Source organism: Falco biarmicus, chromosome 5, assembly GCF_023638135.1.
Source record: "Falco biarmicus isolate bFalBia1 chromosome 5, bFalBia1.pri, whole genome shotgun sequence".
Lineage (NCBI taxonomy): Eukaryota > Metazoa > Chordata > Aves > Falconiformes > Falconidae > Falco > Falco biarmicus.
The window spans coordinates 9,969,227-9,994,000 of record NC_079292.1 but is presented as its reverse complement, the minus strand read 5'-3'; the positions used below and the strand labels follow the sequence as shown (position 1 = coordinate 9,994,000).

The 24,774-nt window shown below is 37.3% G+C and overlaps 1 protein-coding gene across 2 annotated transcripts in view; it reads right to left on the bottom strand.

The window, feature by feature from the left end:
- CADPS2 (calcium dependent secretion activator 2) overlaps nt 1-24,774 on the bottom strand; it is a 323,409-nt gene that overhangs the window by 31,842 nt on the left and 266,793 nt on the right. Inside the window, exons 19-26 of one of the 2 annotated variants that reach the window (XM_056341052.1) lie at nt 23,147-23,288; nt 22,904-23,023; nt 14,429-14,584; nt 11,573-11,720; nt 10,573-10,587; nt 4,934-5,008; nt 1,390-1,473; nt 1,249-1,281 (exon numbers count right to left, since the gene is read on the bottom strand). In XM_056341052.1, coding sequence (XP_056197027.1) covers nt 1,249-1,281; nt 1,390-1,473; nt 4,934-5,008; nt 10,573-10,587; nt 11,573-11,720; nt 14,429-14,584; nt 22,904-23,023; nt 23,147-23,288 — 773 coding nt within the window. The remainder of the gene's footprint in view (nt 1-1,248; nt 1,282-1,389; nt 1,474-4,933; nt 5,009-10,572; nt 10,588-11,572; nt 11,721-14,428; nt 14,585-22,903; nt 23,024-23,146; nt 23,289-24,774) is intronic. The other variant, XM_056341051.1, reaches the window with a different exon arrangement.

The window sequence follows — 24,774 nt, the reverse complement described above, 5'->3', positions numbered from 1 at the left end:
TTCTATGTAATGAAAGAAGTCAATGAATTTCTAGTTTGTTCATGAGTTTTTTCTTCAGTTTTTGAGTATTAAGTGCCTCACCAAGGACCTTTTGGGGCAGCTCAACAGCAAAACGTGTTAACAAGAGGTATTCTACATTAACTGGATTTGATATGAGATTATTCCTTTGAATGCAAGATTAAGCCTACATTTTTTCATTTTTATAAAACAAAATAGTATTTATACAATTCAACAAAAAGTCCACATGTAATCAAATAAGAAAAAAATTCTGAAAACATCATCTGAATGGAAATGTTACAACTTGTTATCTTATGAATAAAGCAAATATAAAGACAGCAAAATACCAAATTCCAGAAACAGATTTTTTCTTTTATTTAGTATGCATGAATTAAAAAACCAATTAATTTATGCTTGCAAGTATTATATTTTAAAGTATAGACGTGCTGAAAGGATTTCTGGCCACCATACAGTCTAGCATGCCAGGTGTTCTTCTGTATTTGGAACTTTATTTTTTGTAAGGTCATTAACATAATAATTTTAGTAATTTTTTTGCTATGCTTGGAAAATAAGATTTAGAATCATATTAAAAAGGGATGAGGACACAGACTTGTGAGAGAACAAAGAATATTTGGCAGTGATAATGACAGTATTTGATAACTTCTTCCTTGCTTTTTAAAAGAAAAGATATTCTACTAAGACACTCTAATAATAATAATATTCTAATAGCTGAATTTTGCTTTTATGTATGAAAGAGCTGCAACAGCTACTCTTTTTAGTTTTTATTTCTACCACACAAACATTGCATAAGAAATGGTAAATCAAATAGAGATTTAGCAAGCAAGGGATTCAATAAGCAGTATTGGGTCCTGAAGTAAGAAAGCTACAAATAACGGATATTTAGGTACGATGCTTTCACTTGTTGCTTATGCTGCACATGTGAACAATTTAGCCGAAGGATGGAAAGATTCCTACAAAAGAGTATCTAAGTTACAATCCTCAGTCTTCCACAACTGAAAAAGTGCACTGAGAATAACCTTTCTAAACTTTGCTTTGAGCGTTACTTGTTGCCCGAGGGAAATGAAATTCCCTCTGAGGGTTGTAGTGGCTGTTCAAATGCCCTGTGCAAAGCTATAATGAATCTCTGTAAGAAAGCAAAATGTCAACAGTGAAAAACGTGAGCTAACAAAGCCCCTATTTTTTGAATTATTATGAACACTAGAAAAAATAAATTAAAAGAGTTGTACTTACAGGAACGTCAACATATTTTGCAGCTGCTTTCACCTTTAGAAAGTTAAAACAACACACAGTGAGTGCTTATTACTACAGATTATGCACAATTTCAGAATTATGCACAGAAAGGACAGAACCATCGTGAATCCAAACACTTACAGTGAATGAAACTAATGATGAGAAAAAAGTGCCTTCATCGTATCTTGACAATTTAGACAGCACACCTTCTAACACCGAAACAACCTGGAGGAAAAGCACAGAGGAAAATCTAAATGCACAATATGAAAAGTAAATATTGGGAATAAGAATGTGAGTTTTTCTTCCTCATGCTTTATTGTTCAGCAGGGCAATGCAAACTGTAAATTTGATCACTTTCTTCATCTCACAAAGTGCTGAAATCAAGGACAACATTCTTTTTGCAGCTTCGCCTATCAATTAAACGGATGGAAATCATTGAACCACTGCAGAAATAGAAACTCAAACCAAAAATTCTCCTGAGGCGGGCCTGCTACCCAGTGCCACTTTGCTGACTCTAGAACATGTATTTAAATATAGGTGTGTGTACCCAGCATGTATTTTGGGTAGAAAACACACATTATTTTCTAGGACCACAGTTTTGAAGATTACATTCAAAGATAATGCAGTACAATTATTACAGGTAGTGATCTCAATATTATATTTCTTTTATCTTTGCTACTGAATAGAAACCCAGCTCTGATTTCACCCAACAGCGTAACCGCGCTAGAGTTTTCAGTCAACAGCACATGCTGTTGAACTGCCTCTACATGGCCAAGAAGGGACAAGAAAATGTATGCCCCAAATCTCTGGTATGGCGTGGTTCCTCTCCCCCACACTTCCACCTGTGATTCTCTGAGTAGTGTGACTCCTCAGCAAGTGGCATCAAAAGATGTTTTCGTCAAAATTTATTTCTGACCAAAAAAACCCCCTATTAATTGCATTAATTATAGTGTACATGTTTAAACTCCCCCAAATTAGCCTTAAAGCAAACAAATCTCCTCATGTCCCTCTATGATAATATGTTGCTCAAGTAATTAATGGCATATAACATAAAATATATCAGCCATTGCATTCGTGCACATTTATTTTACACATATGAATTGCTTTCCAGTTTATAAGATTGTTTTAAAAGTCATCCCTTGCTCCCAATACAGCCATTCCCACAACCACAAGTATCATTTTATGAGTGTGAGGACAGAACAAAATTCCATCTGGCATGCTGTTAATGGGCACTGTAACAGTGTCACAACAGTGTCACCTCCAGAGGAACTGAGATCATCACTTTACAATAAGCCCTGCTCTTAACAGTTCAAGGAGCAGGAGCGAGTGCAAACCTACATTTGTCATTTATCAATCTAACCTGTCATATTTACAGTGATTAATTAAGACACCAGTACGTAGGTGCCCATCAAGGAATAATACCACATCACGAGAGTGGCAGTTCTTCACCGCATGCACAGTATAATTACAGTCCCATCATTACACCAAATACTAGCTTTCTGCTTTGCTGTTGCACGCCTGTGAGATGATGTTCATACTTCAACTCATTTTATCTGACTGGCAAGGATTCTTTCTGCAGAAGGGTGTTCAATCTTATTGTGCAAAGATCCACTATGGAAAGGACTGATCTCACAAACAACATGGTGTCCACAGTGCCAACAAACAGCTCTAGGACAAGTGGGACACAAAAGAACAGACAGCGAAACCTTGCAGTGTCAAGGATGTCCATTTAGACAAACGGCTTAGTTATGAAGCTGGAAACTTGTTTTCTGAGATCTGAGCATATGGACATGTGAAGGTCTAAAAGCGTTTCTGCATATACCTCACATTCTCTGAATTGGTTATCCTGAGACACAGCGTGCTTTGTTTCACTGTTTTGTGCTGTTCCTGTGATTTGTTAAATGCTTTAGCTTGGTAAGTCTTGCATATAAAATGCACGGTATAGTCTCTATCAAGTAAAGCCTCACTGAAGTGAAAGTACTCTTCATTTTCATAGATGATGTAGCGAAAAACAATGATTAAAATACTTATTCCACTGGAACACAAAGGAAATAATACAGAAGCAAAGGCTAAAAAATACTGAAAAAAAATATATAGGTGAAAAAAATGAACACACATGGATATCATGCACACAGATGTGCAGTTTTCCTCACCAAAACCAAGAGCGAAACATCAGCCTTCCTCTGTAACCTCAGAGGCTTTCTGCCTTGAAACAGGAGCAATCAGTATGTCGTTGACATTTCACATCTCAAATGAGGAGAGACTGCTTAAGCTTCTAATGAACAGCCAATGACACAGAATATTTGCTTCCTATTCTGAGATTTTAACCTCTGGTAACAGTATAGATGATAACTAATAGTGCAAACCCCTTTGTATTGACAGCAGCTGTCTCTAGAATTTCTTATACATATATCCAGGAGGAATATGACTGTTTTCTTCCTCTTTCTATAATCTCAGATATAAAAAAAAATAATTAAAAGGTTAAACTTTTAATAGCGTGAGTTGCTTTGATTAAATTGCCCCTTCTTCCTCTTCCTCTTCAATAACACTATAAACATAATTTCACAGGTTACTTCGGAGTGATGGCAGGCAGCACATAAAACTCAGACCTGTAGACATGAACCACTTGTAGTTATGCTTACATCAAAACTTCATTCAGACAAAAAATGTGTGGTTTCTACACATTTACCAGTAAGTGGACACATTTTGCTTAAACTTCAACAGTGATTCTACAAAGCCTTCCTCTTCAACTCCTGTGCATGCTGGTGGGTGTCAATCTGAAAGGAGATTCCCGTTCCCCCCAGCCCCTGCCAGAAAACTGTGACCAGTGAAAACCGAGGCATGATGAAAATATGACAGAGTCTTATTTTTTGTCACTAACTCACAAATTGTAAATGTATGGCTTATACCTCCTACTTGGAAAATCAGGTATTTCTGGGTAGTTTCCAATGCATAGATAACAAAACCTCTTAAAATTTTACTCTTTTCTGACTTTATTTGCTGTATCCTTCAAACTTAGGAAGTGATAGCTTTTCTTTTATATCAAGAACTTCAAAGACACTTACTGGAGTAGAGGTGCTACAGTAACACAAGGCATTGTTTACATTTTCTTCACTTATTCTCCAAGTCCCTATATCATGTCAAAATATATTTTCTTTTAAAATATAAAAACTCATGAGGTAAATTTCAAGAAATAACATCATATAAACTATTTTTAAATTAAATGGTTTGTGGAACAAAATCTCATTAAAGTGTCAGACTGACAGTCTGGATGTTGTCCATCTCTAAATAAAAAAATTAAATACTACTTAGTGATTGCAAGAAAGTTTTCATGTGAAAAATTAAACACCGCCCCCCCCCCCATGCTGTTACTTAAGAAAATATTGACATAATCAAGTCCTACCGGTTCCACTAGCTGCTATCAGTTCTTATCTATAACAGAAATACAGAAGACAAACTTATCTGATCAGCAGGTTGCACAGAAATTGTTTACCTAATGGGTTATAAAATATAATTTTGTAAACTCAATATTATTTGCACGACTATAATCTAAAAACCATGGTGTTGTCCCCGCGCCCCAACTCTCTGTTTGTAGCAAAACTGTGTGATATTTAAAGACATTTCAGAAGTTCAAGAATTAGAGATATATTTTGTTTATTATAAATCTAAAACTAAAGCAGTTTACCTTTGAAACAAGAAGTGAAATAATTTCCTTAACAGTTTCTTCAATCAAGTCATCTATCTTTGAATGGTATTGTTGCTGTATTTCAAAAGATAAAGAAGAATTAGCATGTATACGAACACACACTTTTGTCATAAGTCATAAATGGCACAAAGCTGATAACCCCACCAGATCAGATTTACTTAAAATTATCATTTTGAACATCAGCAGAACAAACCCTTGAAAACGATCCACCCAATCAACACTTTCTTACATTCTGTGTTGAAAATTTTCCCATGTACACTGTTGAGTTAAGCAGCTAATGGGGTTATTATTTAGATGAATTGAGTTCTTATTCTTATTCAGGCGAAGGAATGTGAAGGATACTTTTTGTCTTCTCCTATATAATTAAGGTGGCCACGTATTTTTTTTCTAAAGGGTTGGTTTAGCTGGAGAAGCAAAAAGACTAGAATAAGATTTAATTAATACAGCATTTCATGTCTGACAACTCTCATTCATAAGTTATTTTAAATGTCCTCTAGAAATAAAATGAGCTCCAATTGTTCATCCTAAAAGAGCCTTTCTGTTAGCACAGTGAGCTGCAGTTTATACAAATCTTACAATATGCTCAAGCAAGGGCAAAATTAAAATTTCATCAACAAAGCAGAATAGATGGTAACAAATTAATAGGCCATAAAAGGCATAATAAACCAGACTTCATTCTCCATACCCTTTTTCTTTTGCTTCTTCATAAAAGAAGGTGGCTTTAAGTAAATGCTTTTAAAATAAATCTGAAAGACTTTTTAGATAATACTACAGAGCTCCCTCCTGAAATTAACAGGAACTAGGGATCCCATTCTGTCAAGGAGGCACATCAATTTAAACAGTAATTCTTCCTTTAGAAACATTTATCTGACAGCAAAGATTGTCCCCAATAGCCACTTCACAGAAAATGTGACTTGTAAAGACTAACCCTGTCTTCACAGTTCAAGGCTACTTGGAGCAGCTAACAGCTTAATGCTCGGAGTAAAAGTACTGAGGTCAGTATAAACATTAGCCTAACTTAGCAGCTGCAAGCTGAATAGTTTTCAGAGTTCTAAGTTTTTAAAGGCAATTTTTCATCTGTCTCCAAGTTGCCATACAAACTATAACATTAAATTTGATTTGCTTAATATATTTAGGAATGATTTTCTAAACAGCACACTTACTGAACCTGCATTTAAACTAAGAGAGAATAAGACTGTGAGATGTGTTTGCCCACACATATGTATCCGCCACAGGGTACCAACATCAAGCGTGTTAATTTTTGGTTTGAATTTCTTTTAAAGTTTAAGAACGCTTGGAAAACGTGAATACACATCTGAGATGAACAGCAGCAAACATCCTGGAACAGTGAAAGAGCATATCAGAAATACATCAAAGAACTTTCCACAATTTCAGATATATGTTATTCTAACTGCATTAATGTCTTGAACAATATAACATTCTCTTGATCTGCTAAGGGCTTAAATCACCCCAAACTGCCTGTGACATCTGTTGCTTACACAGTCTTCAGAAGGCAATGGTTTCTTGCTCTCTGAAAACATTATTATTCTCCCCCAGATGCATGTCAAAACTATACATATTTCTGTGATCCATGGAAAATCACAGTTGTCCCTCCCATAAAGTGTCTGCAACTTAACTTCCGCAGCACATTAAATTAATGGATCTATGCATATTCTAAGATCAGTTCCTATATTTTTGCTTTTTTTTTTTTCTTGGTTTTTTTTTCCTCGCCAGAAGGTAAGTATAATTTTGTAGGAACGGAATATAATGAGTAAGTTCACCGTGTGACCAAGAAGAACAAGAAGTAAATAAAATTATTCACAAATCACAACAAGCTTCCAAAATTATGACATTTAGAAATAATTTTTGATCTTTTTTAACTTGAATTATTTTCAAGATTTATTTTGCAAACCATGAGATCATAAGTTTTTTGACTCACTCCTCCCTAACGCCAGCTTCCACCAGAACAGCCACCCCTGACAAAACGAAACTTCATATCCTCGTGAAAGATTATTTGACTCCAGAAGACAGGCTTTAAGAAGAAGGCAAATACTGTATAATTAATGATAAAATCATACGAGCTGACAAGGCTGTATGCACGATCCTGAATCCACCACCTGTAGGACTTCAGCTTTTCCTACTTCTGCCAAACTTCCTTGGTGACAGCAAACAAATCCTCACCCCTTTTCCAAACACATTTATGGATAGTTGTGCCTTTACATTCCTCTGCTGGCTGATGTGACCACAGTCCACATGGAGTCTGAATCTAGACAAGTCAGCTCCACCACTAAGTTATTTGGATATACATTATGGAGACTTTCAGCATCACCCCAAATCCCCTGAAGGGGGTAATGGAGAACGTGGCTCTGCCTTTCCAGCTGCCCCAGAGCAACTCCTAGGAAAATATGAAATACAGCTGCAGCTGTAGGAGGTCACGGAAGAAAACTATGCTTAGTGGCAAAGTGGGTGATAGAATGTAACCGAACAGGACTGTCTTTTCCGGACAATCTGGCTGGTCTTCCAAATGTGGCTCTCTGCTCCTACCAGGATATGGAAAGAGACAAAGTATTTTAGTGCCTTTTGACACTTGGGGAACAGAGGAGTTCGTTCCTAAATCCTGCGGTGATGAGCTGAAAACTGTGACTTGCTCAGTTCTACAATATATTAAATTTTCTTTCTATTCTACCCCCCCGTGACCCAGCATTGGAGGTGGCTTTTTTAATTACTTAGGTATTTTGGTTTTGTTTAAAAGATTTTCAAGCTAGCTTTCCTTTGTTTGTTTTAAGGTTGGATGGCTGTGAAAATAAATTGCATATGATCATCTGAACAGAAACTGCTACTGCTGACATATTACAATATTACATGCATATTAAATTGCCCCTGCAATTTTACTATTAAATTGGCTATAATCCCCTAGTACTTATGCAGTTAAATGAATCTCCTCTTTGAATTGTATCAATCAAAATATCTTCAGAAACAACGTTCATCGAATTAAAGCCCACTTTTCCCTAAATTTTCCTAGATGTACATGGCACTGGCTGTGGCACATTCCACTGAAATGGCATGTCACTCATTTTTCCCCAAATTGAAAAGTATATCTCTCCTCTTTTATAGGCATGATTGGGTACTGGGAAACTGGAATTCTGAAACAACTAAAACAGCTTCTATACATGTTTCACTAAGAAGTACTCAACAGTATGAACCAATGGCATTTACTCTGTTCATGCTACCCAGTTACACAAAACAAATAAGCTGTGACTCAAATCTAAGGTCCTGCTTGGATCTAAAGATTTGTCAACCTAAGTGGCCCCAGAAATATTTTCTATTTGATTCTTGCCTCCAGCAATATTTCCTGTGTGATCCTTACCTATTGTACTCAAAAAGGTGAATGTTGCAAAAATATTGCAGCATGTAGATCATAAAGTAATAGGTCAACACAAATAAAAAAGGCCAAAAAATCTCTGGATTGAATGTTGTGTGACAGAAAAGGTTTCCCTTACTGCTGCTATTCTTTTGACTTGGGATCCACGGACTGTAAAGGAGTAGCACTTGTTCAGGAAGGAAGGAAGTGGGATACTGCTCACTGTACAACTACCTAAGATTACATACACGGAAACTAAGAAGCTGGGCAGGCAACTGTTTAGAGAAATAGCAGCAACTGGTATGTTACTTAGCTGTCTTGCTGCATTCTTCCCCTGCACTCCATGAATTGCCATGCTGGTTGTCCATGGAGCAGGCTGCAGGCACCAACAGTTAGTATGAGATAAGGTGATTCTCCCCTGCCCCTGCTTCTCAAATCCTCCTAAGGCAACTGCCAACCAGTGCAGAAGGCATCCAGCCAGCTAAGCTCTCCTTAAACACAATATAGTGCTTGTGTCTGTAGCCAAATTATGCTGTGCTTCTCTTGGGCTTTGAGATGATATCCAGAAGGCAAAGTAGGGGAGCCCACCTCAGCGGCAGAGTTGGTAACTCTTTATGAGAGCAGACTTAACTGGAAGACATTTTGGAGAATGGTGAACAATGCATGAAGTAACGTGGGAAAACCTGCAGATTCAATCAGGTTTAAACTCTAAACTCAAGGTGCTATTATTGGTAACCATGACCAGAATGCCCTAATTACATGATAAATAAGAATTCCCTCCTATCTGACAACACAGGATGAAAACTTCCACATCTGTCCTTGACCAAGGTATGCAGCTGCTCATAGCTCTGTATAAGGAATGAAAAGAGCATGCTGTATTCATGGAGAAATTTGAGTCTAACCATCTCGTTAAATACCACTTTCCATCACTTGCAAAGTAAGTCCTAGAAATTGTCAGATGGATATTCAGTGTTGAGTTTTAGGCGAAGAAACAGGACTATTAACAAATGCTAACTGAGGTCTTATGGAATGCTTTTCCTGACTGGCAGAAAAGACTATGTTTGAAACTGAAATGAAGATGGAGGATGAATGGAAAAGGTTTCAAGACCAAGTGGCTAAGTAGGAGTAACTGGAAATGCCAGAGCTGCTATAGAGCAGCCAGAGATGCAACTGTTTATGTTATGAGATGATTTCCTGCCTTCTTTGACAGATGGGCAGGTTCCAGAACTATCTCACCCAACAAATGCTGAAGCATTTCAAACAACCATATCAGCTAGAAACAACTGAAAAGCCCAGTTTTCTTAAGCTTCCAAACCCCCCTTGGGAACAGAAGAAACTGAGACAAGAATTCAAAGTTTATGAGAAAGAAGGAAGTTTCCATATTATCTGATAATTTCTGATATGTGATTTTTTTGAGATTCCTTCAGGTTTATTAGATGAATTGAGATGAAGATTCATTTGGGGACTTTGAAAGAAGTATGTATTTAATCACAGGTATGCTAAATTATCAAACTCTTGCACTGAAAAGAAGCATTGGAATAATCTGGGGTCATGGTCAGACCTAGTAGGGAACAAGGACTGTATTTCTGTTTTGATGTTGTGAAGAGTGTATGATGGGCCTTGAAAATCTAGAAAATGGGAAGATTTCAGAACAGAATCTGGTGAGGGTCTGCAGTCCACAAGGTTAGCTGCAAATGCTGCACTTTGGCTCTGAGGGACTGGCTGACAGTGCAGAAGGCATCATCCAGAGCAGGAGAGAGGAATGGTGCAACTGTGGAGATGAGGCTAAACAATCTGCAGGTCTCTGTGGAGGTACTGGTATTCCCTGTCCCCAGAGAAGGGTACACGTGTCTGTTTGCAGGTTACTGCTTGGACACTAAGTAGAAGACGAAATGGCAGCATCAGCCTCAGGCAGCACTGGAAGTTGTAGTTTACTTTTGATGAGCCTGAAACAAATTGTTTGTTGCTCTTTTGCCTCATTGCGAAGTGTAAGAGTCCAATACTTAGTGACCGGGTAAGACAGGATACTGGGTTTGAAAAACAGAAGAGTGAAGAATTCATTGGAAACCACCTTAGAGGATGAATAAGGAAAGAAGAACTGAGAAGCTGATGATCACTGTGTAGCAAGGTCAGGCTATAAAAGAATTCTGAGGGCTATGCTAACAACATGAAAAGAAACATTCCCATTTAAAATAAAAAGTAGCTGTTAATAATAAAAGAAAAAATATAAGTTAAAAAACAATGAAAAGACACTTACCCATTGACTAGCAAACTGGTTCATGTCACGGAAAACCAAAAGGAAAAATAAAGATGACAGGGTAGAACAGGAAAATGATGAATGTCTCATCGAATTGGGGGGTGGGAAAAAAAGAAAACAATTACATTGAATATGCTAACTTAAAAAAGATGAGTCAATAAAATGAAAGCACAGTAAGAAACGGAAAAATCAACAGAAACAATATGACCAAATAATGTAAACATGAAATTGCCCAAAGCAGACATATTTTGTTGCCAAATTCTGTCAAATGGTTTCACTCTCTCCAAAACCAAATCCAACAAAGTTACACTGCTAACGCGTTAGCACAGCAAGACCAGTTTTAATTTTACACTGGTAGTCTCACCCATCTATGTAGTATGCCCTTTTCACTTCACAGATTATTCCTGCTGAGAATGACAACATGGGAAGGACAGTGGTCAGTGAAGTCTACATATCCTTCAAAAGCACAGCAGTGCTCCACTGTGGAGTATCTACAGTCCTGACAAAATGGTCCCTGTCTTGGAGACCAAATAAAAAAATCCCATTAAATTACCTGGTTCTTTCTTTCCTCTGTTTTCAGCATGTACATAGACATGAATGCTGGGTATATGAGCCATTTGAAACCTAACCTTACTCATTTAAAACATGGCTGCAAAGGACAATGTTTTGTCTCTATTTTACTATCACAAGAGTCCTGAAGTGGGCTATTTCTCTTCTGCAACCTAGGAAAAATTCCAAGAGGGGCTGCGAGTCAAGAAATCCTCTGAATGTTCAACAGACTCACAGGTCACAGCAAATAAATTACAGAAGCACTCTGTGTCTTCTCTGATGGAAGATGAGGGACTGTGCCTTGCATGATGCTTCTGAGGAGCAGTCTACATACCCCTGTACAAACACTATGTGACACATTTCAGCTAGTTTGAAATTAATCTACTGTCTGCAGTGTGAGATGATTCAGATTAACTGATCATAGGAATTAAACATACAGCATTTCACTTACCTCTTGCCCCCCATCCAGTATGCAGAGTTTAGCTGTCTGTTTTTTGGCATCAACTAAGACATTAAACATTGTGCACAGAGATGAAGGGATACGCAAGTCCGTTGATTTGTTTGTCTTTTGCAGCTTGAGTTCAAATGCAATTCTTGTTCTGTTTATTAAAACACAATTCATAATATGAATTTCTCTGATAATTCTGAACAACCAGTGTAAAAATGTATAAACCTTATTAAACATGTTGGCTTAACAATGTACATGCATGCGAGAACATCTTACAAATACAATTCTTTAAGTGCAGAATATCCGCTCATTCCATAAACAATTGCACTGGTGGTAATCTCAAGGTTCTGCACTGCTCCAGCTAATTCAGTTGAATAATAAAAGCATTATTCTCTTGCCTAGTAGCTAACAATATGCTTCCTTGTATGATGACTAAGAACAATTTAAAACAATGAAAATACCTCATAATTTTCAGCTCTTCTATGTTAAAATACAGCTCATCACATCAAATAATTGTTTCTAGAAATATAAATAAAAAAATCCTCTTCTGGATTTAACAGAAAAGAGAATTTTATTAAAGACAAGGAGTCTATCATTAAGCAAGTATTAATATTTACATTAAAAAGTAAGATGTATCAGGAGATACATAATACAAAACCCCTAATTTTTTTCTCACACCAGTGTAAATAAGGAGCAATGTCACTGAAATAAATTATAATAGTTCAGAAGACGTAAATATAAAAGTAATTTTTTATTTTCACCCTTATTTTTAAATATGGATAACAGAAGCTGACACAATATTTTAAGAAGATGGGAACAGAAGCATCCTATTGGAAAGTCTTATAGATCATATTAGTATCAGAATAACAGTTATAATAGAACAGTTCCATCATTCTTTTCCAAGTTTCTATTGTCTAATACAATCCGTTCTATGGATACAATTTACTTGTTTTGTTACCTGACACATGGTATCTTTGACCACACTAAACATACCTAGTGTATTCATGCCAGTATATTATGTATTCACTCTAAAATATTAATACATTTTATGTGTTGACACTAGGATGATTCTGTAATATTAATTAAACCTTCATTTATTGCCACCAGCATCTTATTCGCTGCAAAAGAAAGCAGCAAAGATGTCAGGATTGGTATCACAGACCAAAACCCGATCCATAAGGAATTCTTTTTTAATGACTCTGTGTTAATAATTCTGTTCTCAGCTTCTGGTTGTGATCCTGGCAATGAGCCATTTTTAGCCTATTTCGTTTATGCCATTAAAATCCACACAGCCAAATCTGTATGGTGCAAATTTTTTAGATAATGACAACACATGGCATTAGATTTATTGCCTAGGAGAAATGCAAGTATTTGTATTGACACAATTGCCTTTCCCACATTAATCTGTAATAATCTTTTAAAAAGACATAAGATGAATTTGAAAAGATTAATTTTTCAATAAATTATTTTAACTAGTACTAATTATATACATCTTTGTATTTTAGTCCTGTTGATAAAAGTCCTAGTGTAAAGAATTTTTCATTTTTTTCAGGCTCAAGATCAATATAATCAATATATTACTGCATCTCAGTGCTACTCCTTTTACATTTTTTTCAGATTGAGATTATGCTGATAGTCTTCCAGTCCTTTGAGATGTCACCATTTTTCTAAGTTTGTTAAGATATTTGTAGTTGACCGAGCTCCTCTGCCAAATTCTTTAGAACAGATACATGATTTCAATTCTAGTAAATATTCTCATATCTTCCTTTGTTACAGAACTTAAAACTTTTATTCCATTCACTGTATCATCAGCCTTCCAAAATCAAATAGAATAGTTTGTGAAATGCTTCTACTTTTTTACCATGATTTCATCACTGTAGCTCTAGCAACAGGTTCATATACTAAGCCTGAGGTTCTCATTGTTCCTACTTAACAGAAAATAATAAAATACCGTGTCATCAGATTTAACCTTATTGGATGTTAAAGATTCTCTGTTTCTTTAGCCTTCCTTATCAATTTTGTATATTTTATGATTGACACTATTAAATTGCCTACAACCTTTATTTTTTCCCCATTCTTCTATATATTTTTTATATATAGATAAAAATCTATATATAGGATTTTTATGTGTCCAGACTAAGCTTTCTCTGTATGTGGGATCATGGCTTCTGAACCACCTCATAGGAGATCCCTGCCATTTTCTAGTATACAGATACTTCTTCTAAACTCAATGATATGTACTGAAAGCTATGGCAGAGACCTTCTTAGATCACCTATACTTAATTTAAACTATAATTATAAGATACAGCTCAAGAAAAGAACAACAGCATTGTTTTCTACAATTTCCAGAAGCTTGGCAATATAAAATCTAGTTTCAGTTAGATGACTTACAGATAGCCTTTTCTTGTTTATCATGTAAATGCAGAAATGCTGTATACTCTTTAGTTTGTAATATATTTCTTAGAGACAGTACTCTGATGACAAGTAGTGTTATTAACTGAACGTAAGGAATAATATAGTAGTGAAGGGAAATGTATAAAAAGGAAAAGGATTTCTTCTAGCAGAATTCTGAGATTTGTTAATATTTGCCACAGATATGGCATAGAAAAGAGATTTGGTTTATTCACTTCCAATGGTCTATTCACAACATCTGTAGAAATTCTGCTTGGTGTTTACTAGATGTTTCCAAATTGCTGACTGCCAGATGCTGGGAAATACACACCAGTCATGATCTCCTTACAATTGCCCTGAATTCTATGACAGGATTCTGGTACAGAAGTACCTCTGCGAACCAGTATGGCTGTTCCTATATTAATTTTAAAATCTCTCCCAATTTTTAATTGATCATTTCAACTGTACCTTTTAACGCAGGCTTCTATCATGTCAGTGGCCATGAGTTTAAGTCTCTGTTCTAAATGGTGGGCAAATTCTGGTTCTGGCCAGTGAAGATCAAAAACAAACATCTGCAGAGCATCCAGTTTCCAGAAAAGATCTTCTGATGTAGCTGAGCCATTGCTATAAGAAACAAAAGAAAACAAAGTCCCCAAGAAGCAGAAGATAAATGTATGGATGTCTATCCCAGTTGCCACAGAATTATTTAAGGTTTTGTTATCATACCATCTTCCTCGTTCACTTCACTGTATCTCATTGCACAGTTGCTCTTAGTCCAAGAATGTGAAAATGGTCATGGGAAATTTAAAATAATTCTCATTAGGGTGAAAAAAGTAAAGTTTTCTCATCTGTTTGCTGAGAAATATGACAGGCTACAGAGGTAGATGGGATGCTGGGGAACATGGAAAATGAAGTAGCTAAAATTTCAGATCAAGACAGGAAAAATAAAGGCTACAGGAATTAGTAATCAGTAAGGATCTTTTCAAAACAGTGATGACTTTTCACCTATGTTTTCTAGCCTTCATAACTCTGGTAGATAAGCCTACCAAAGAAATTAAGATGCTAGTAGAAATACTGTAAAAGAAACACCCAGACAAATAGTCCCTTTATAAATGCTCCTTAATTCTGAGCGAGTAACATCAGATCCCAGTGGAAAAAAGAAATAGAAACTATTTAAATAAATTTGTGCACGAAAAAAACCAGGGGATTAATATGGCTCTATGTCATCTCAGATTGTACACATAATTTTAATGTAATTCCTCCACTCTGAACCAATTTCTAAATTTAAAGATGTTTGCTTGTGATGATACAACAATTTAAGGCTAATCCTAGCAGTAACTACAGTTACACTTCCACTGTCATCGCAGATTAATTACATTTTCATGATGCGTTGTATTGCAATGCCTGGGTTATTGGTTAAGGACAGTTATACTAGGCAGCATGGCATTCCAGGATGTTAGTGACACAATCAACCAGAACAGCCTGGCAGTCCCAATTCAGATAGAATTAGTCTTCTGCCTCATGACAAAAGAACATAATTATCAAAGTGTTAAGTGACCCCAGCTCTCATGGAAGGAGTCAGTGAGTGCTGAGCATGCTCGGGACAGAGCAGGGTCAGATTAAAAAAGAAGCAAAAAAGATAGAAAGGACCTCCAATATCTGACCACCTAATGCAGCTCTTGGACAGCAGCACCACCACTGGTTCACGCCAGCTTAGCCGAAGCAGCGGGTGGTGAAGTGAAGCAAAGCACAGCTCATGTTCAGGGCTCTGAAGCGGCAGCATGGATGCAGCAGGAGCACTGCTTCGTTCTCACAGCATCCCACCACCTTCCAGACCCACCCAACTGCCCAACTGCCCCCTGCCCCGCTGCCTTAATGCTACCATGACTTCAGAGCCATCGCTATCTTCTGCAGTGCTGCCTCGGAGATGAAATGGGCTGCTGAGCCAGGCAAAGGAGGCAGCCAGCAAGGGCTCGGCAGTGGGTGACAAGCTGGGAGCATGGTCACCTGCCTAAGGAAAAGGCTGGCTCCAAGCGACCGACCCTGACATTGGCTTTGGTTTTAAATAGCACAAGTCTTGATATCTTCACTGTGCATAGCAGGATATTCCACAGCTTTACACAGGCTTTTTTTGATATCATGCGTATTTCCCCCACTTATTTTTAACGGTAACTGTTAATTTTGCATTGTATTGTGCTCCTGAAAGAAAACAACAGAAATGGGAAAAAGGCCCATGGGACTTCCTAAGGTTACAACTTGCACAGGGATGTTACCTGCTAAGGTTGGACCTGACTAGGGAGCGCTTCCATACACTGCTAAGTTTAATTAAGAAATAGAAATAACAAACCATAACAATTTCTCAGGAAGTTTAAAATCCTGTTAGACTGTTTCTTAAGTTATATGATAAGCAAGTATTGAAGATTTCATTACATATGCTGTGTACACTGGCAGTGAGTGAAGTTGTAGATGCTATGTTATACTCATTATTTGATCCAAAAAAGACTAAGTCCATTTTTGAGATGACTCCGGTAAAAGAAGACAAATTATGTAGGGACAGAAATAGGGACAATCTCAGTATATGTATTACAGTTGATAACACATATTTTGTAGAAAACAAACTATACTTTCTCAAGAAACAGAACTACCATTTTTCATCCTAAGATCATACAATTTAACAATTTTTTATTCTTCCATAGTTTTTTCTTTTTCACCTAATGGAATTCCAAATGAAATTCTTTAGGATTCAGGAGGACTAATGTGCTCTCAATAACATCAATGTATTCTTATGCACGTTCACTCCCTGGTAGCCACTTAATTTGGTTTCATTAGACTACCAAATAAAGTTCCACAATTATAATAAATGTAATAATAGACACAGGTTCATGAAACGCTAATTTGTTCCGTGAGAAACACTAATTCATTCATTCTCTTTTCATATCATTTTGAGCTCCCATTCTTCAATTTTTTTATTCAGCATTGTCCAATGGCATTTGAATTGGACTAACATTATACTAATAAGATGGGGAAGGAAAATAAAGTGTTACAACAGAAACTATTTGTTCCTAGTTCACACATCCGGATACAAATGTCTGATTTGTTTGTTAAATGCTGCAGAAAACTGATTTCAATCACCTTCTTACTGCTACTTGTAGCACATACTGGTTTTATTTGCCTTTTAGGATTTCTCTGGCCCTTATTCAGTAAAAGCATTAGAAATAGTATTAATCATCAGTACATACCTCAATACCATTTACTGGCAAATCCTATGGATTTGCTTTTGCTACTAGGAGCTGATTCTGTCACTGCAGGGTTTAATACTCCATAAAGTGTAACATGAAGAACCAAACTCAGTTTTTACCACCTCCTGGCAACAGGAGGAATTCCTGCAATCGAATCAAACCACCAAAGCATTTGAATCTACATCCATAATTCCAGAACCATTTTTTTTGGTGGGGAGACAGGACACATTCTTGGCTATCAAAAAGCTTTCATTTGCACATATAAAGCTACCTCATTCTAATCAATGGAATAATATTGCTCTACCAGGAAACTGATCTGGTACTTTCTTTAAAAACTATATTCAATGCAGTTGTCTATATTTTTAAAATAAAGCACAAACATCACTGTTTTGTCAAAATTTAAGCTTTCAGCCCTAGTTCTTTGTGCAAAAGGTATTATCTAGTTGTCTACTCTTTTTAATGAGGACACAGCAGTAAGAGAAGGTTTCCAGTGATTAAAAGAGGCAAATATTAAGCACATCCTATTTTTTTTTTAATGTCAATTTAACTTTGTATTTAGTCACATTTTGACTAGCAGACTGGACCAGGTATCTCCAGAGGTCCATTTTAACCTAAATTATCTTATGTCTTTATGTCTTGCATCATACTGAACACAGCAAATGTCTAAGACATAATGCTTCCCCAAGACCCTGCAGAATATTAAACTTAAGAACTGGATATAGCCTCCTAAGCAATTCACTTATTCACCAGCAGCTGAGAGGCAGCTTCCCACTAGGATCGCCAGCTACCTAAACAGAATCAATTAGTCAAACAGTCCACTAAAACACATTGGCTGCAAGATAAGCACACACATGACTCCAGAGTAGATGTAAAATATATAATTTCTTGCCTAGATGTGAAACTCCATAGGGTGGCTTGGGATATGAAAATATAGGAGAAATATTAAGTATCTAAGGATGTTTCTCAATCAATCACAAGATTCAAAAGCAGTTGGCTTCCATTCTTGTAGAATTTACCAAGTGCAATGATGGCAATATTAGAAATTATTGCAATTATCTTTTTTTTTTAAGGTTAATACTGACTTACTACACACTAGTGTTTTGTGAGGACTGTTTACAAAGCGGGGCACGTGATCTATGTCCTTTGTGAGCCCCCATCTTGTGAACTCTAGCTCTGCTTTCTTTATGTTGCCTCAAGACGTATATTCAAGGCTCAGAAAGTCAACTGAGAATTTCTTCAACAGAAAAGGATTTTCAATAATTACACACTCAGTGGCGCCTAGCCCCATCTCTCTCTTAGCCCCATCTCTCTCTTTTCCACTAGCAGATAAGGGGAAAGGACGGAGCAGAATTCTGACAAGTAACAGCTAGTATATGGTCCTTCAAAGACACTGGGGATGGAGTTACCTCACGGTTACCTTACTTAGTTCAAGAGTGAGGCAACCTGAGGATCAAGCAACAAAAACATGTTTCTTGAGTCTTCTTTCTTCTTGCGTGTTGGCATTTTTGGAAGAAAATAAATTTGGCCCACAATATACATTCATCTTGCAGAACGCTCAATAGGAACCAGCTAGATTCAAACCTTCTTATTCCACAGAAAGCAGGTCAGATAAATTTCATTATTTCATCAGTCCTATGGCTATACTTTTAAATATCCATCCTTAAAAACACAAAGCATGGCCTCCTACCACTTTACTGCAGGCAAGCACTATGACAGGAATGTATGTGGCACTACAGATGCAACCCCCGAAACAGTGCTGAAACGTGGCCTCCTGGCTTATTCGGCATGCACAAACATACAGAGGGGTCCAGCACAAGAGCTCAGGCACATTCAGACCAGATCCCTTCATATCGTAATCAGAGCACTGTGACTGCTCCAGCTGATCCCTCTTGCCACTCATTATAGCTGAGCTATAGCAGGAAGAACATACTCGACACATTTCTTTTGATGTTGCCTGTTCTGGTTGGAAGACAGGACAGGACCATTCTCCGGCAAGCATGTATCGTATTGCATGTTCCCCCAGCCTTCAGTTTTGCTGACTCTGATGTTCTAGACTGGTACCAGATAACAACAGACAACCTGTATCTACAATATTTTTGGTCAGTGAATCTCTGTCATTTCTGCACTGAAAATAATAATGTATAAATTAAATCATAATCAATTAAAATTACCCACAAAATTAACTTAAAAACCAGGTCCAGAAGAGGTAGAGAAATCACATTTAAAATATGAAATGGAACAAAACCGCAGTTTAAAGTGGTACATTTGAATTAATGAATAAATAAGGAAGAAACCCCCTCATTCTGGCTGATTAGAAGCTTTTACAGAATATTCAAACTTTTTTGCTCTTCAGGGATGCCATCTTCAACCAAATGGAACAGTAATCCACAGTGCTCTGCATGTCTAGCCAAGGTGTCCTCTGACTTGCCCTCTCCTGAGACCAATCAAGAAAAACAGACTACTAATAACACTTTCCCCTCTTCGTATCTCCCTTTCCAATGCCCAATAATAAAAGGTTAAGCCAAAACAACTGAAAATGTAGTAATGATCTTCCTAAGTGCTGTTATAAGCAGCATATATGTACTGCTCCAAAATATGTGATCAAGGAAATAAAAAAAGCAGCAGTTAATTAAAAAATATAAACAATCTTCTCTAGTAATGTTCACATGGATCACAGCAACTTTTAAGTCAAAGAGGGGAAAATCTATTTTCATCAACAAAGCACACAAAGAAATGCCTACCTACGAATATATTTTCACCTCTTTTCAGCAAAAGTTCTTAGCTAGGCACATAACAGCTCTGTTGAATATGAATGGACTTAAACATGAACGTAACAGCATGAACATAAACATCAGCAAAGTTTGGAGCACATGGAATCTCTTCCTATTATAGGCAAAATAGACACAGGACTTGTCATTCTTGCTAAACATTTAACTATAACTCGGTTGGCACACAGACTACTTTTTCTCATCCTTTTTGCCTGTAGACTCTTCCTCGTGTAATTCAAATTGATAACGATTAATTGGGCAAAATCATCACTTTCAAAGAGAAAGAAGTCCAGTGCAACTTAGTGACATACGTAGTCATCTACTTGCCAAAGCATCAGCTGTGTGGCCAGGAGGAGGGAGGACACTGGACTGGGAGAGAAAGACCTGAGGGAGTCAGTGGAAAGAGCGAGCCACCTGTGATGACTGACAAGGGAGGACCTGCGCTCCTGAGCAGAAGCTCCTTAGGTGCTTCTGCTGAGTCTATGTACAGTACAATATGCCATTCTACTCCATTTAAGGTGGATGTTCATAACACCAAAAGGGAAAACAGACAGGAAACGCTCGGTTTTGCTTAACAAGTATTGGAGCCTAGGTATCTGGTTATTACCCATTGGTGAATTTAACTAGAAAGAGGAAGCTTTGTTCTTCCTGAAGGGGATGGGATGGGAGAAGTGAGGGAAATGAAACTCTCTTCCTTTCTTTCATATAATGGTGAAAGTAAACCACTTCCTTTGCCAGGTGCTGAAACACCGTAACCAGCAGGAAAGAGGAAACTCATTAGCTTGGAAGGAGGAATAACTGGCTTGCAGAGCCTTCGCTTTTATTTTTTGATCCAAACATGGCCATTCTGAGAAGTTACTTGGCTCTTCAGTAGGGTGTAGGTAGGCTGATTCTCAAAATACTACCTGAATTCCACAGTATTAGGTGACAATACTACTTGCAATCTTGAATGTTAAATTATACACAATTCATAAAACACAACTTCAAAGCTCTATGTTTAGGGAAAAAGAACACAAAGAGGCGCCTACAATGGAGCCAGCACCTTGGCAGACCTCTTCTCAAATGCTGTGCTGGATGGCTGAAAGGGGGTGATGACCTTACAAAGGCCACAGTGCAGTGGGGACACCGCTTTTCCCCACTTCTCTTGAGAAGCAGCAGAGCGACAGCTACTGCTGGGAAGTGCTTACAGCACATGTCAACCTCAGTGTTCACTGAATGCTCTGAAAACCTCCCTGATTAGTTTAGGATGCTGTGCATACTTTGCTATACACACCATGAACCTTAATACCAGAAGATGTGTAAGGCAATGAGCCGATGGTTGAATTTCATTATACTCGCACATTATTGCTACACCAAAACCTTCATTTACGAAATATCTACCACTATAATCCTCCAACCAAAATCTGTATATATTATATATTAATTCTAATTTCAATACTCAAACCACAGGAATTTTAATATGTACAACTTATTTTTACTGGATGGGGCTGCTAGAATACAGACTGTAAGAAGACCACATCTAAGCTTGTAACAACTATTAACTCTGAAAGCTGTTCTTTAAAAAAAGTAATCCCTGAAAGCATGGGAATAATAGAAAGGAATCTGGGGTAGCAGAAGACCAATTAGTTTGTATTCAAAGCTGAAACGAACTTGCATAAACACACCAGAAGAAACCTAGCATTATCCTAGTAAACACGAAAGTACCAAAGCCAAGGATTAAGAAGAATTTTGTCAATTTTTAGGGGAATTAGCAGCAGAGTAACAATCATAATACTCAACAGAGAAGTGCCAGAAGTCTGGCAGAGCACCGAGTATCAACTCCCTTTTTTACAAGGAGTCGCATGGAAAAGACAAGGTGTAATGGGTACAAGTTACTCCTGGGGAGATTCCAATTGGACACAGGAGGAAATTTTTTCACAGTAAGAACAACCAGCCATTGGAATAATCTTCCCAGGGAACTGGTGGATTCCCCAACATTGGACACTTTCAAGATTCAGCTGGACAGGGTGCTGGGCCATCCTATCTAGACCGTGTTTTTGCCAAGAAAGGTCAGACCAGATGATCCTTGAGGTCTGTTCCAACCTGGTATTCTATGATTCTATGAACTCTTGCAGTAAATGGACCTCAGTATTTCTTAGGAGTTTTAACTCTGTCATAAAGCTTGAGAAGACAACACTTGGCTTAAAATTGTATTCTCAAATTGCATCTTAAATGTGTGGGTTTTTGAAGTCTTTCACATTCATCCTTTCCTAATACAACTAAAGTAAGTTCTCTTAGAGCCTTTCTCTAATGTATATGAATGTGCTGTCACACAGAAGCCTGGCCTGTAACTATGGGTATATTCCCACATGTCAGGCCATGTCTACTCTATGTTTTTAATTTTTATTTTAAGATAAAAGCACTGAAGTGTTGGGAAAAACCAAAAAGAAATACATATGTTTTCAAACAGACAAAGAAATGGATGTACTTCTATTCTGGGTACTTATTAACCTTTTACTGTTTTTGTGTAACATGGATATTTAATCTAATGACAATATTTGCAATCAATGATTTTCAGAACCAATATACAATGAGTTCAAACCCATGCAAAAATATGATGGGCTGCCTCACTTTAAAAAAACCATGATCTAAAACTAATTATCTAAAAGTTCCCCACTCCTTATTAATTCAGAAGAGTCATTAGGTTTTTTAGGGTATTAAATACCATTTGTATCATAACAGACCTTCGCCAAGTTGATTTTGTAAGTTACCAAGTTTAAGACTGCCACATTTTAAAGCGCAACTCATTAAAAGTCCATGCTTGGCTCGCTCCCAAGAAACAGTAATTTCCAACTAAGAGATCATAAACACCATGCAATCCAAATACAGCTGCACAGAACACTAGCAAGGCCATGCAGAGCTGACATACAGTCAGAAGGTTATTGAAGAATACACACGTGGAGTCATACAAAGAAGTCATCCAGGTTGGTGTAGTAAAGCTAGGTATTTGTGGAAGATTAAGAGTCAAACTTGGAACTTTTGGAAGAGCTACATTAGGAAGACTGTTGGTGATGCTCCTGTGAAGAAATAAACAATGTAGGAATACAATAAAAAATAGAATATTTAGAGGACAACGGGGGAGAACACCTGATCAGACAGAAAGGCAGGTGCTTTGTTCAGATCTTGTAGAAAGCACTTACTTGACAGGTTGCCATGACTCTTGTTCAAGACCTCTGTGAATGGACTGGGCAATTGATGATTCCATGAGATCGATGTAGCGGATGACCATGGGAACAAAAATTTCTTGCAAGTGCTTGTGAAACTTTCCATTGCACAAAAATGCTTTAAAAACAAACAAAACACAAATAAAAAATGTCAGGTCTCTCCCTACTTTATATTGCTATAGGAAAATGTATCCTTTAGAATGTTTTAGCACACAAAAGCATTATAACAACAAGATCTGCCCTGTATAGGATATACAGTTCACAAAAGATAACCACCACCATAATCCTATTTTTTCCCATCCTGACATGTGCACAGACCTCATCAAGAGCCCCATGAATGAAAATACCTCCCAGCCACTCTGCGTTCACGTGAAACAGCCTCAGCAGCCAAGCTTGCCTTTCCTCTGCCCCCTTAACTGTCCTGCAAAATTTTCAAGGAAGCTAACTCTATACTCCCCTTCTGGAAGTTTGCTAATTTTTCTGTCGTGATTACCTCCAATTTTACAGCAATTTTAGTTTAACAATTATTTAAAGGAAATCCGGAAAACTCGTTGCCTAAAGAGCTTAGGAAAACTGACAACATGTCACACAGCTAGAGGTGTTCTGTTGCTTTTCAAAATAATGGAGTTGACTGGTGAGCAAGCTACAAGCATGAAGCATATTATGCAAGAAAAGTAGAGTAGCTATAAGCAGTAGAAAATTACCTGCTTCACAGATGGGATTTACTGCATGAAAAACTGTATACACAATGCAAACTGAAGATGCTTAAAACCTGAAAATTAGTTTGTTACTGTACTCTCTGTGTCCTCGTAGCAAATCCTGACTCAGCACACTAATGCCCTGTCTCACCAAGTTTTGAATGTGCTCTGTTCACCCATTAATCCAGTGCTACTATTAGGACCTATAAGAATATTCCCATGTATACTTGGAAATCATAGGGAAGCCGAGCCACAGAAAGAGATTTTCCTAATTTTGGTAGCCCTCTTTTTCTCCCACCCATATTCTATTGTTTTCAGTTCTCTTGTGGGTTTCTCCTCCTACCTATTCCTGCATCCAGGCTCCTCATTTGATTTGAATGGGTACCACAACTGCATTTTGAGAAGGCTTCCTCCTCTTTCTCAGAAGAAAAGTCTGGATCATGGGGCTCAAAACCCTGGAAACCATCTCACAAAATTACAGTCCCTCTTGCTCCACTACTGATACAACTCCATATAAAACATATAAAAATAATTTCTGTAACTTCCAGAAACTCCTTTGCCTTCCATTCCTGAATGATGTCCACTACAAACTGAACCTGAGAGATGGAGGCTATGGGGAAAATGTGTCATCCAGATTCAGTTCCCTGTTGCTGCTTGTATTGCAAGGAAGTGCTTTTGTTGCTGAATGTCTGCACTCTAACATTTTTTTTTTGTTCTTTTTTGTTCTTTCTTGAATACAGTGATCTGAAAGCAAGAACTATTTTCTTGAAAATGTCCTTGTACAGCAATAGAAAATTATGTACCAGTCACTTTTACCTAAGGAGGCAATACCAATGTGATCAGCGCTCTCTGGTTTTATTCACCTGCCTCTTTCTTGCTAAGAATTTTGAAACTTTAAGCTAATTC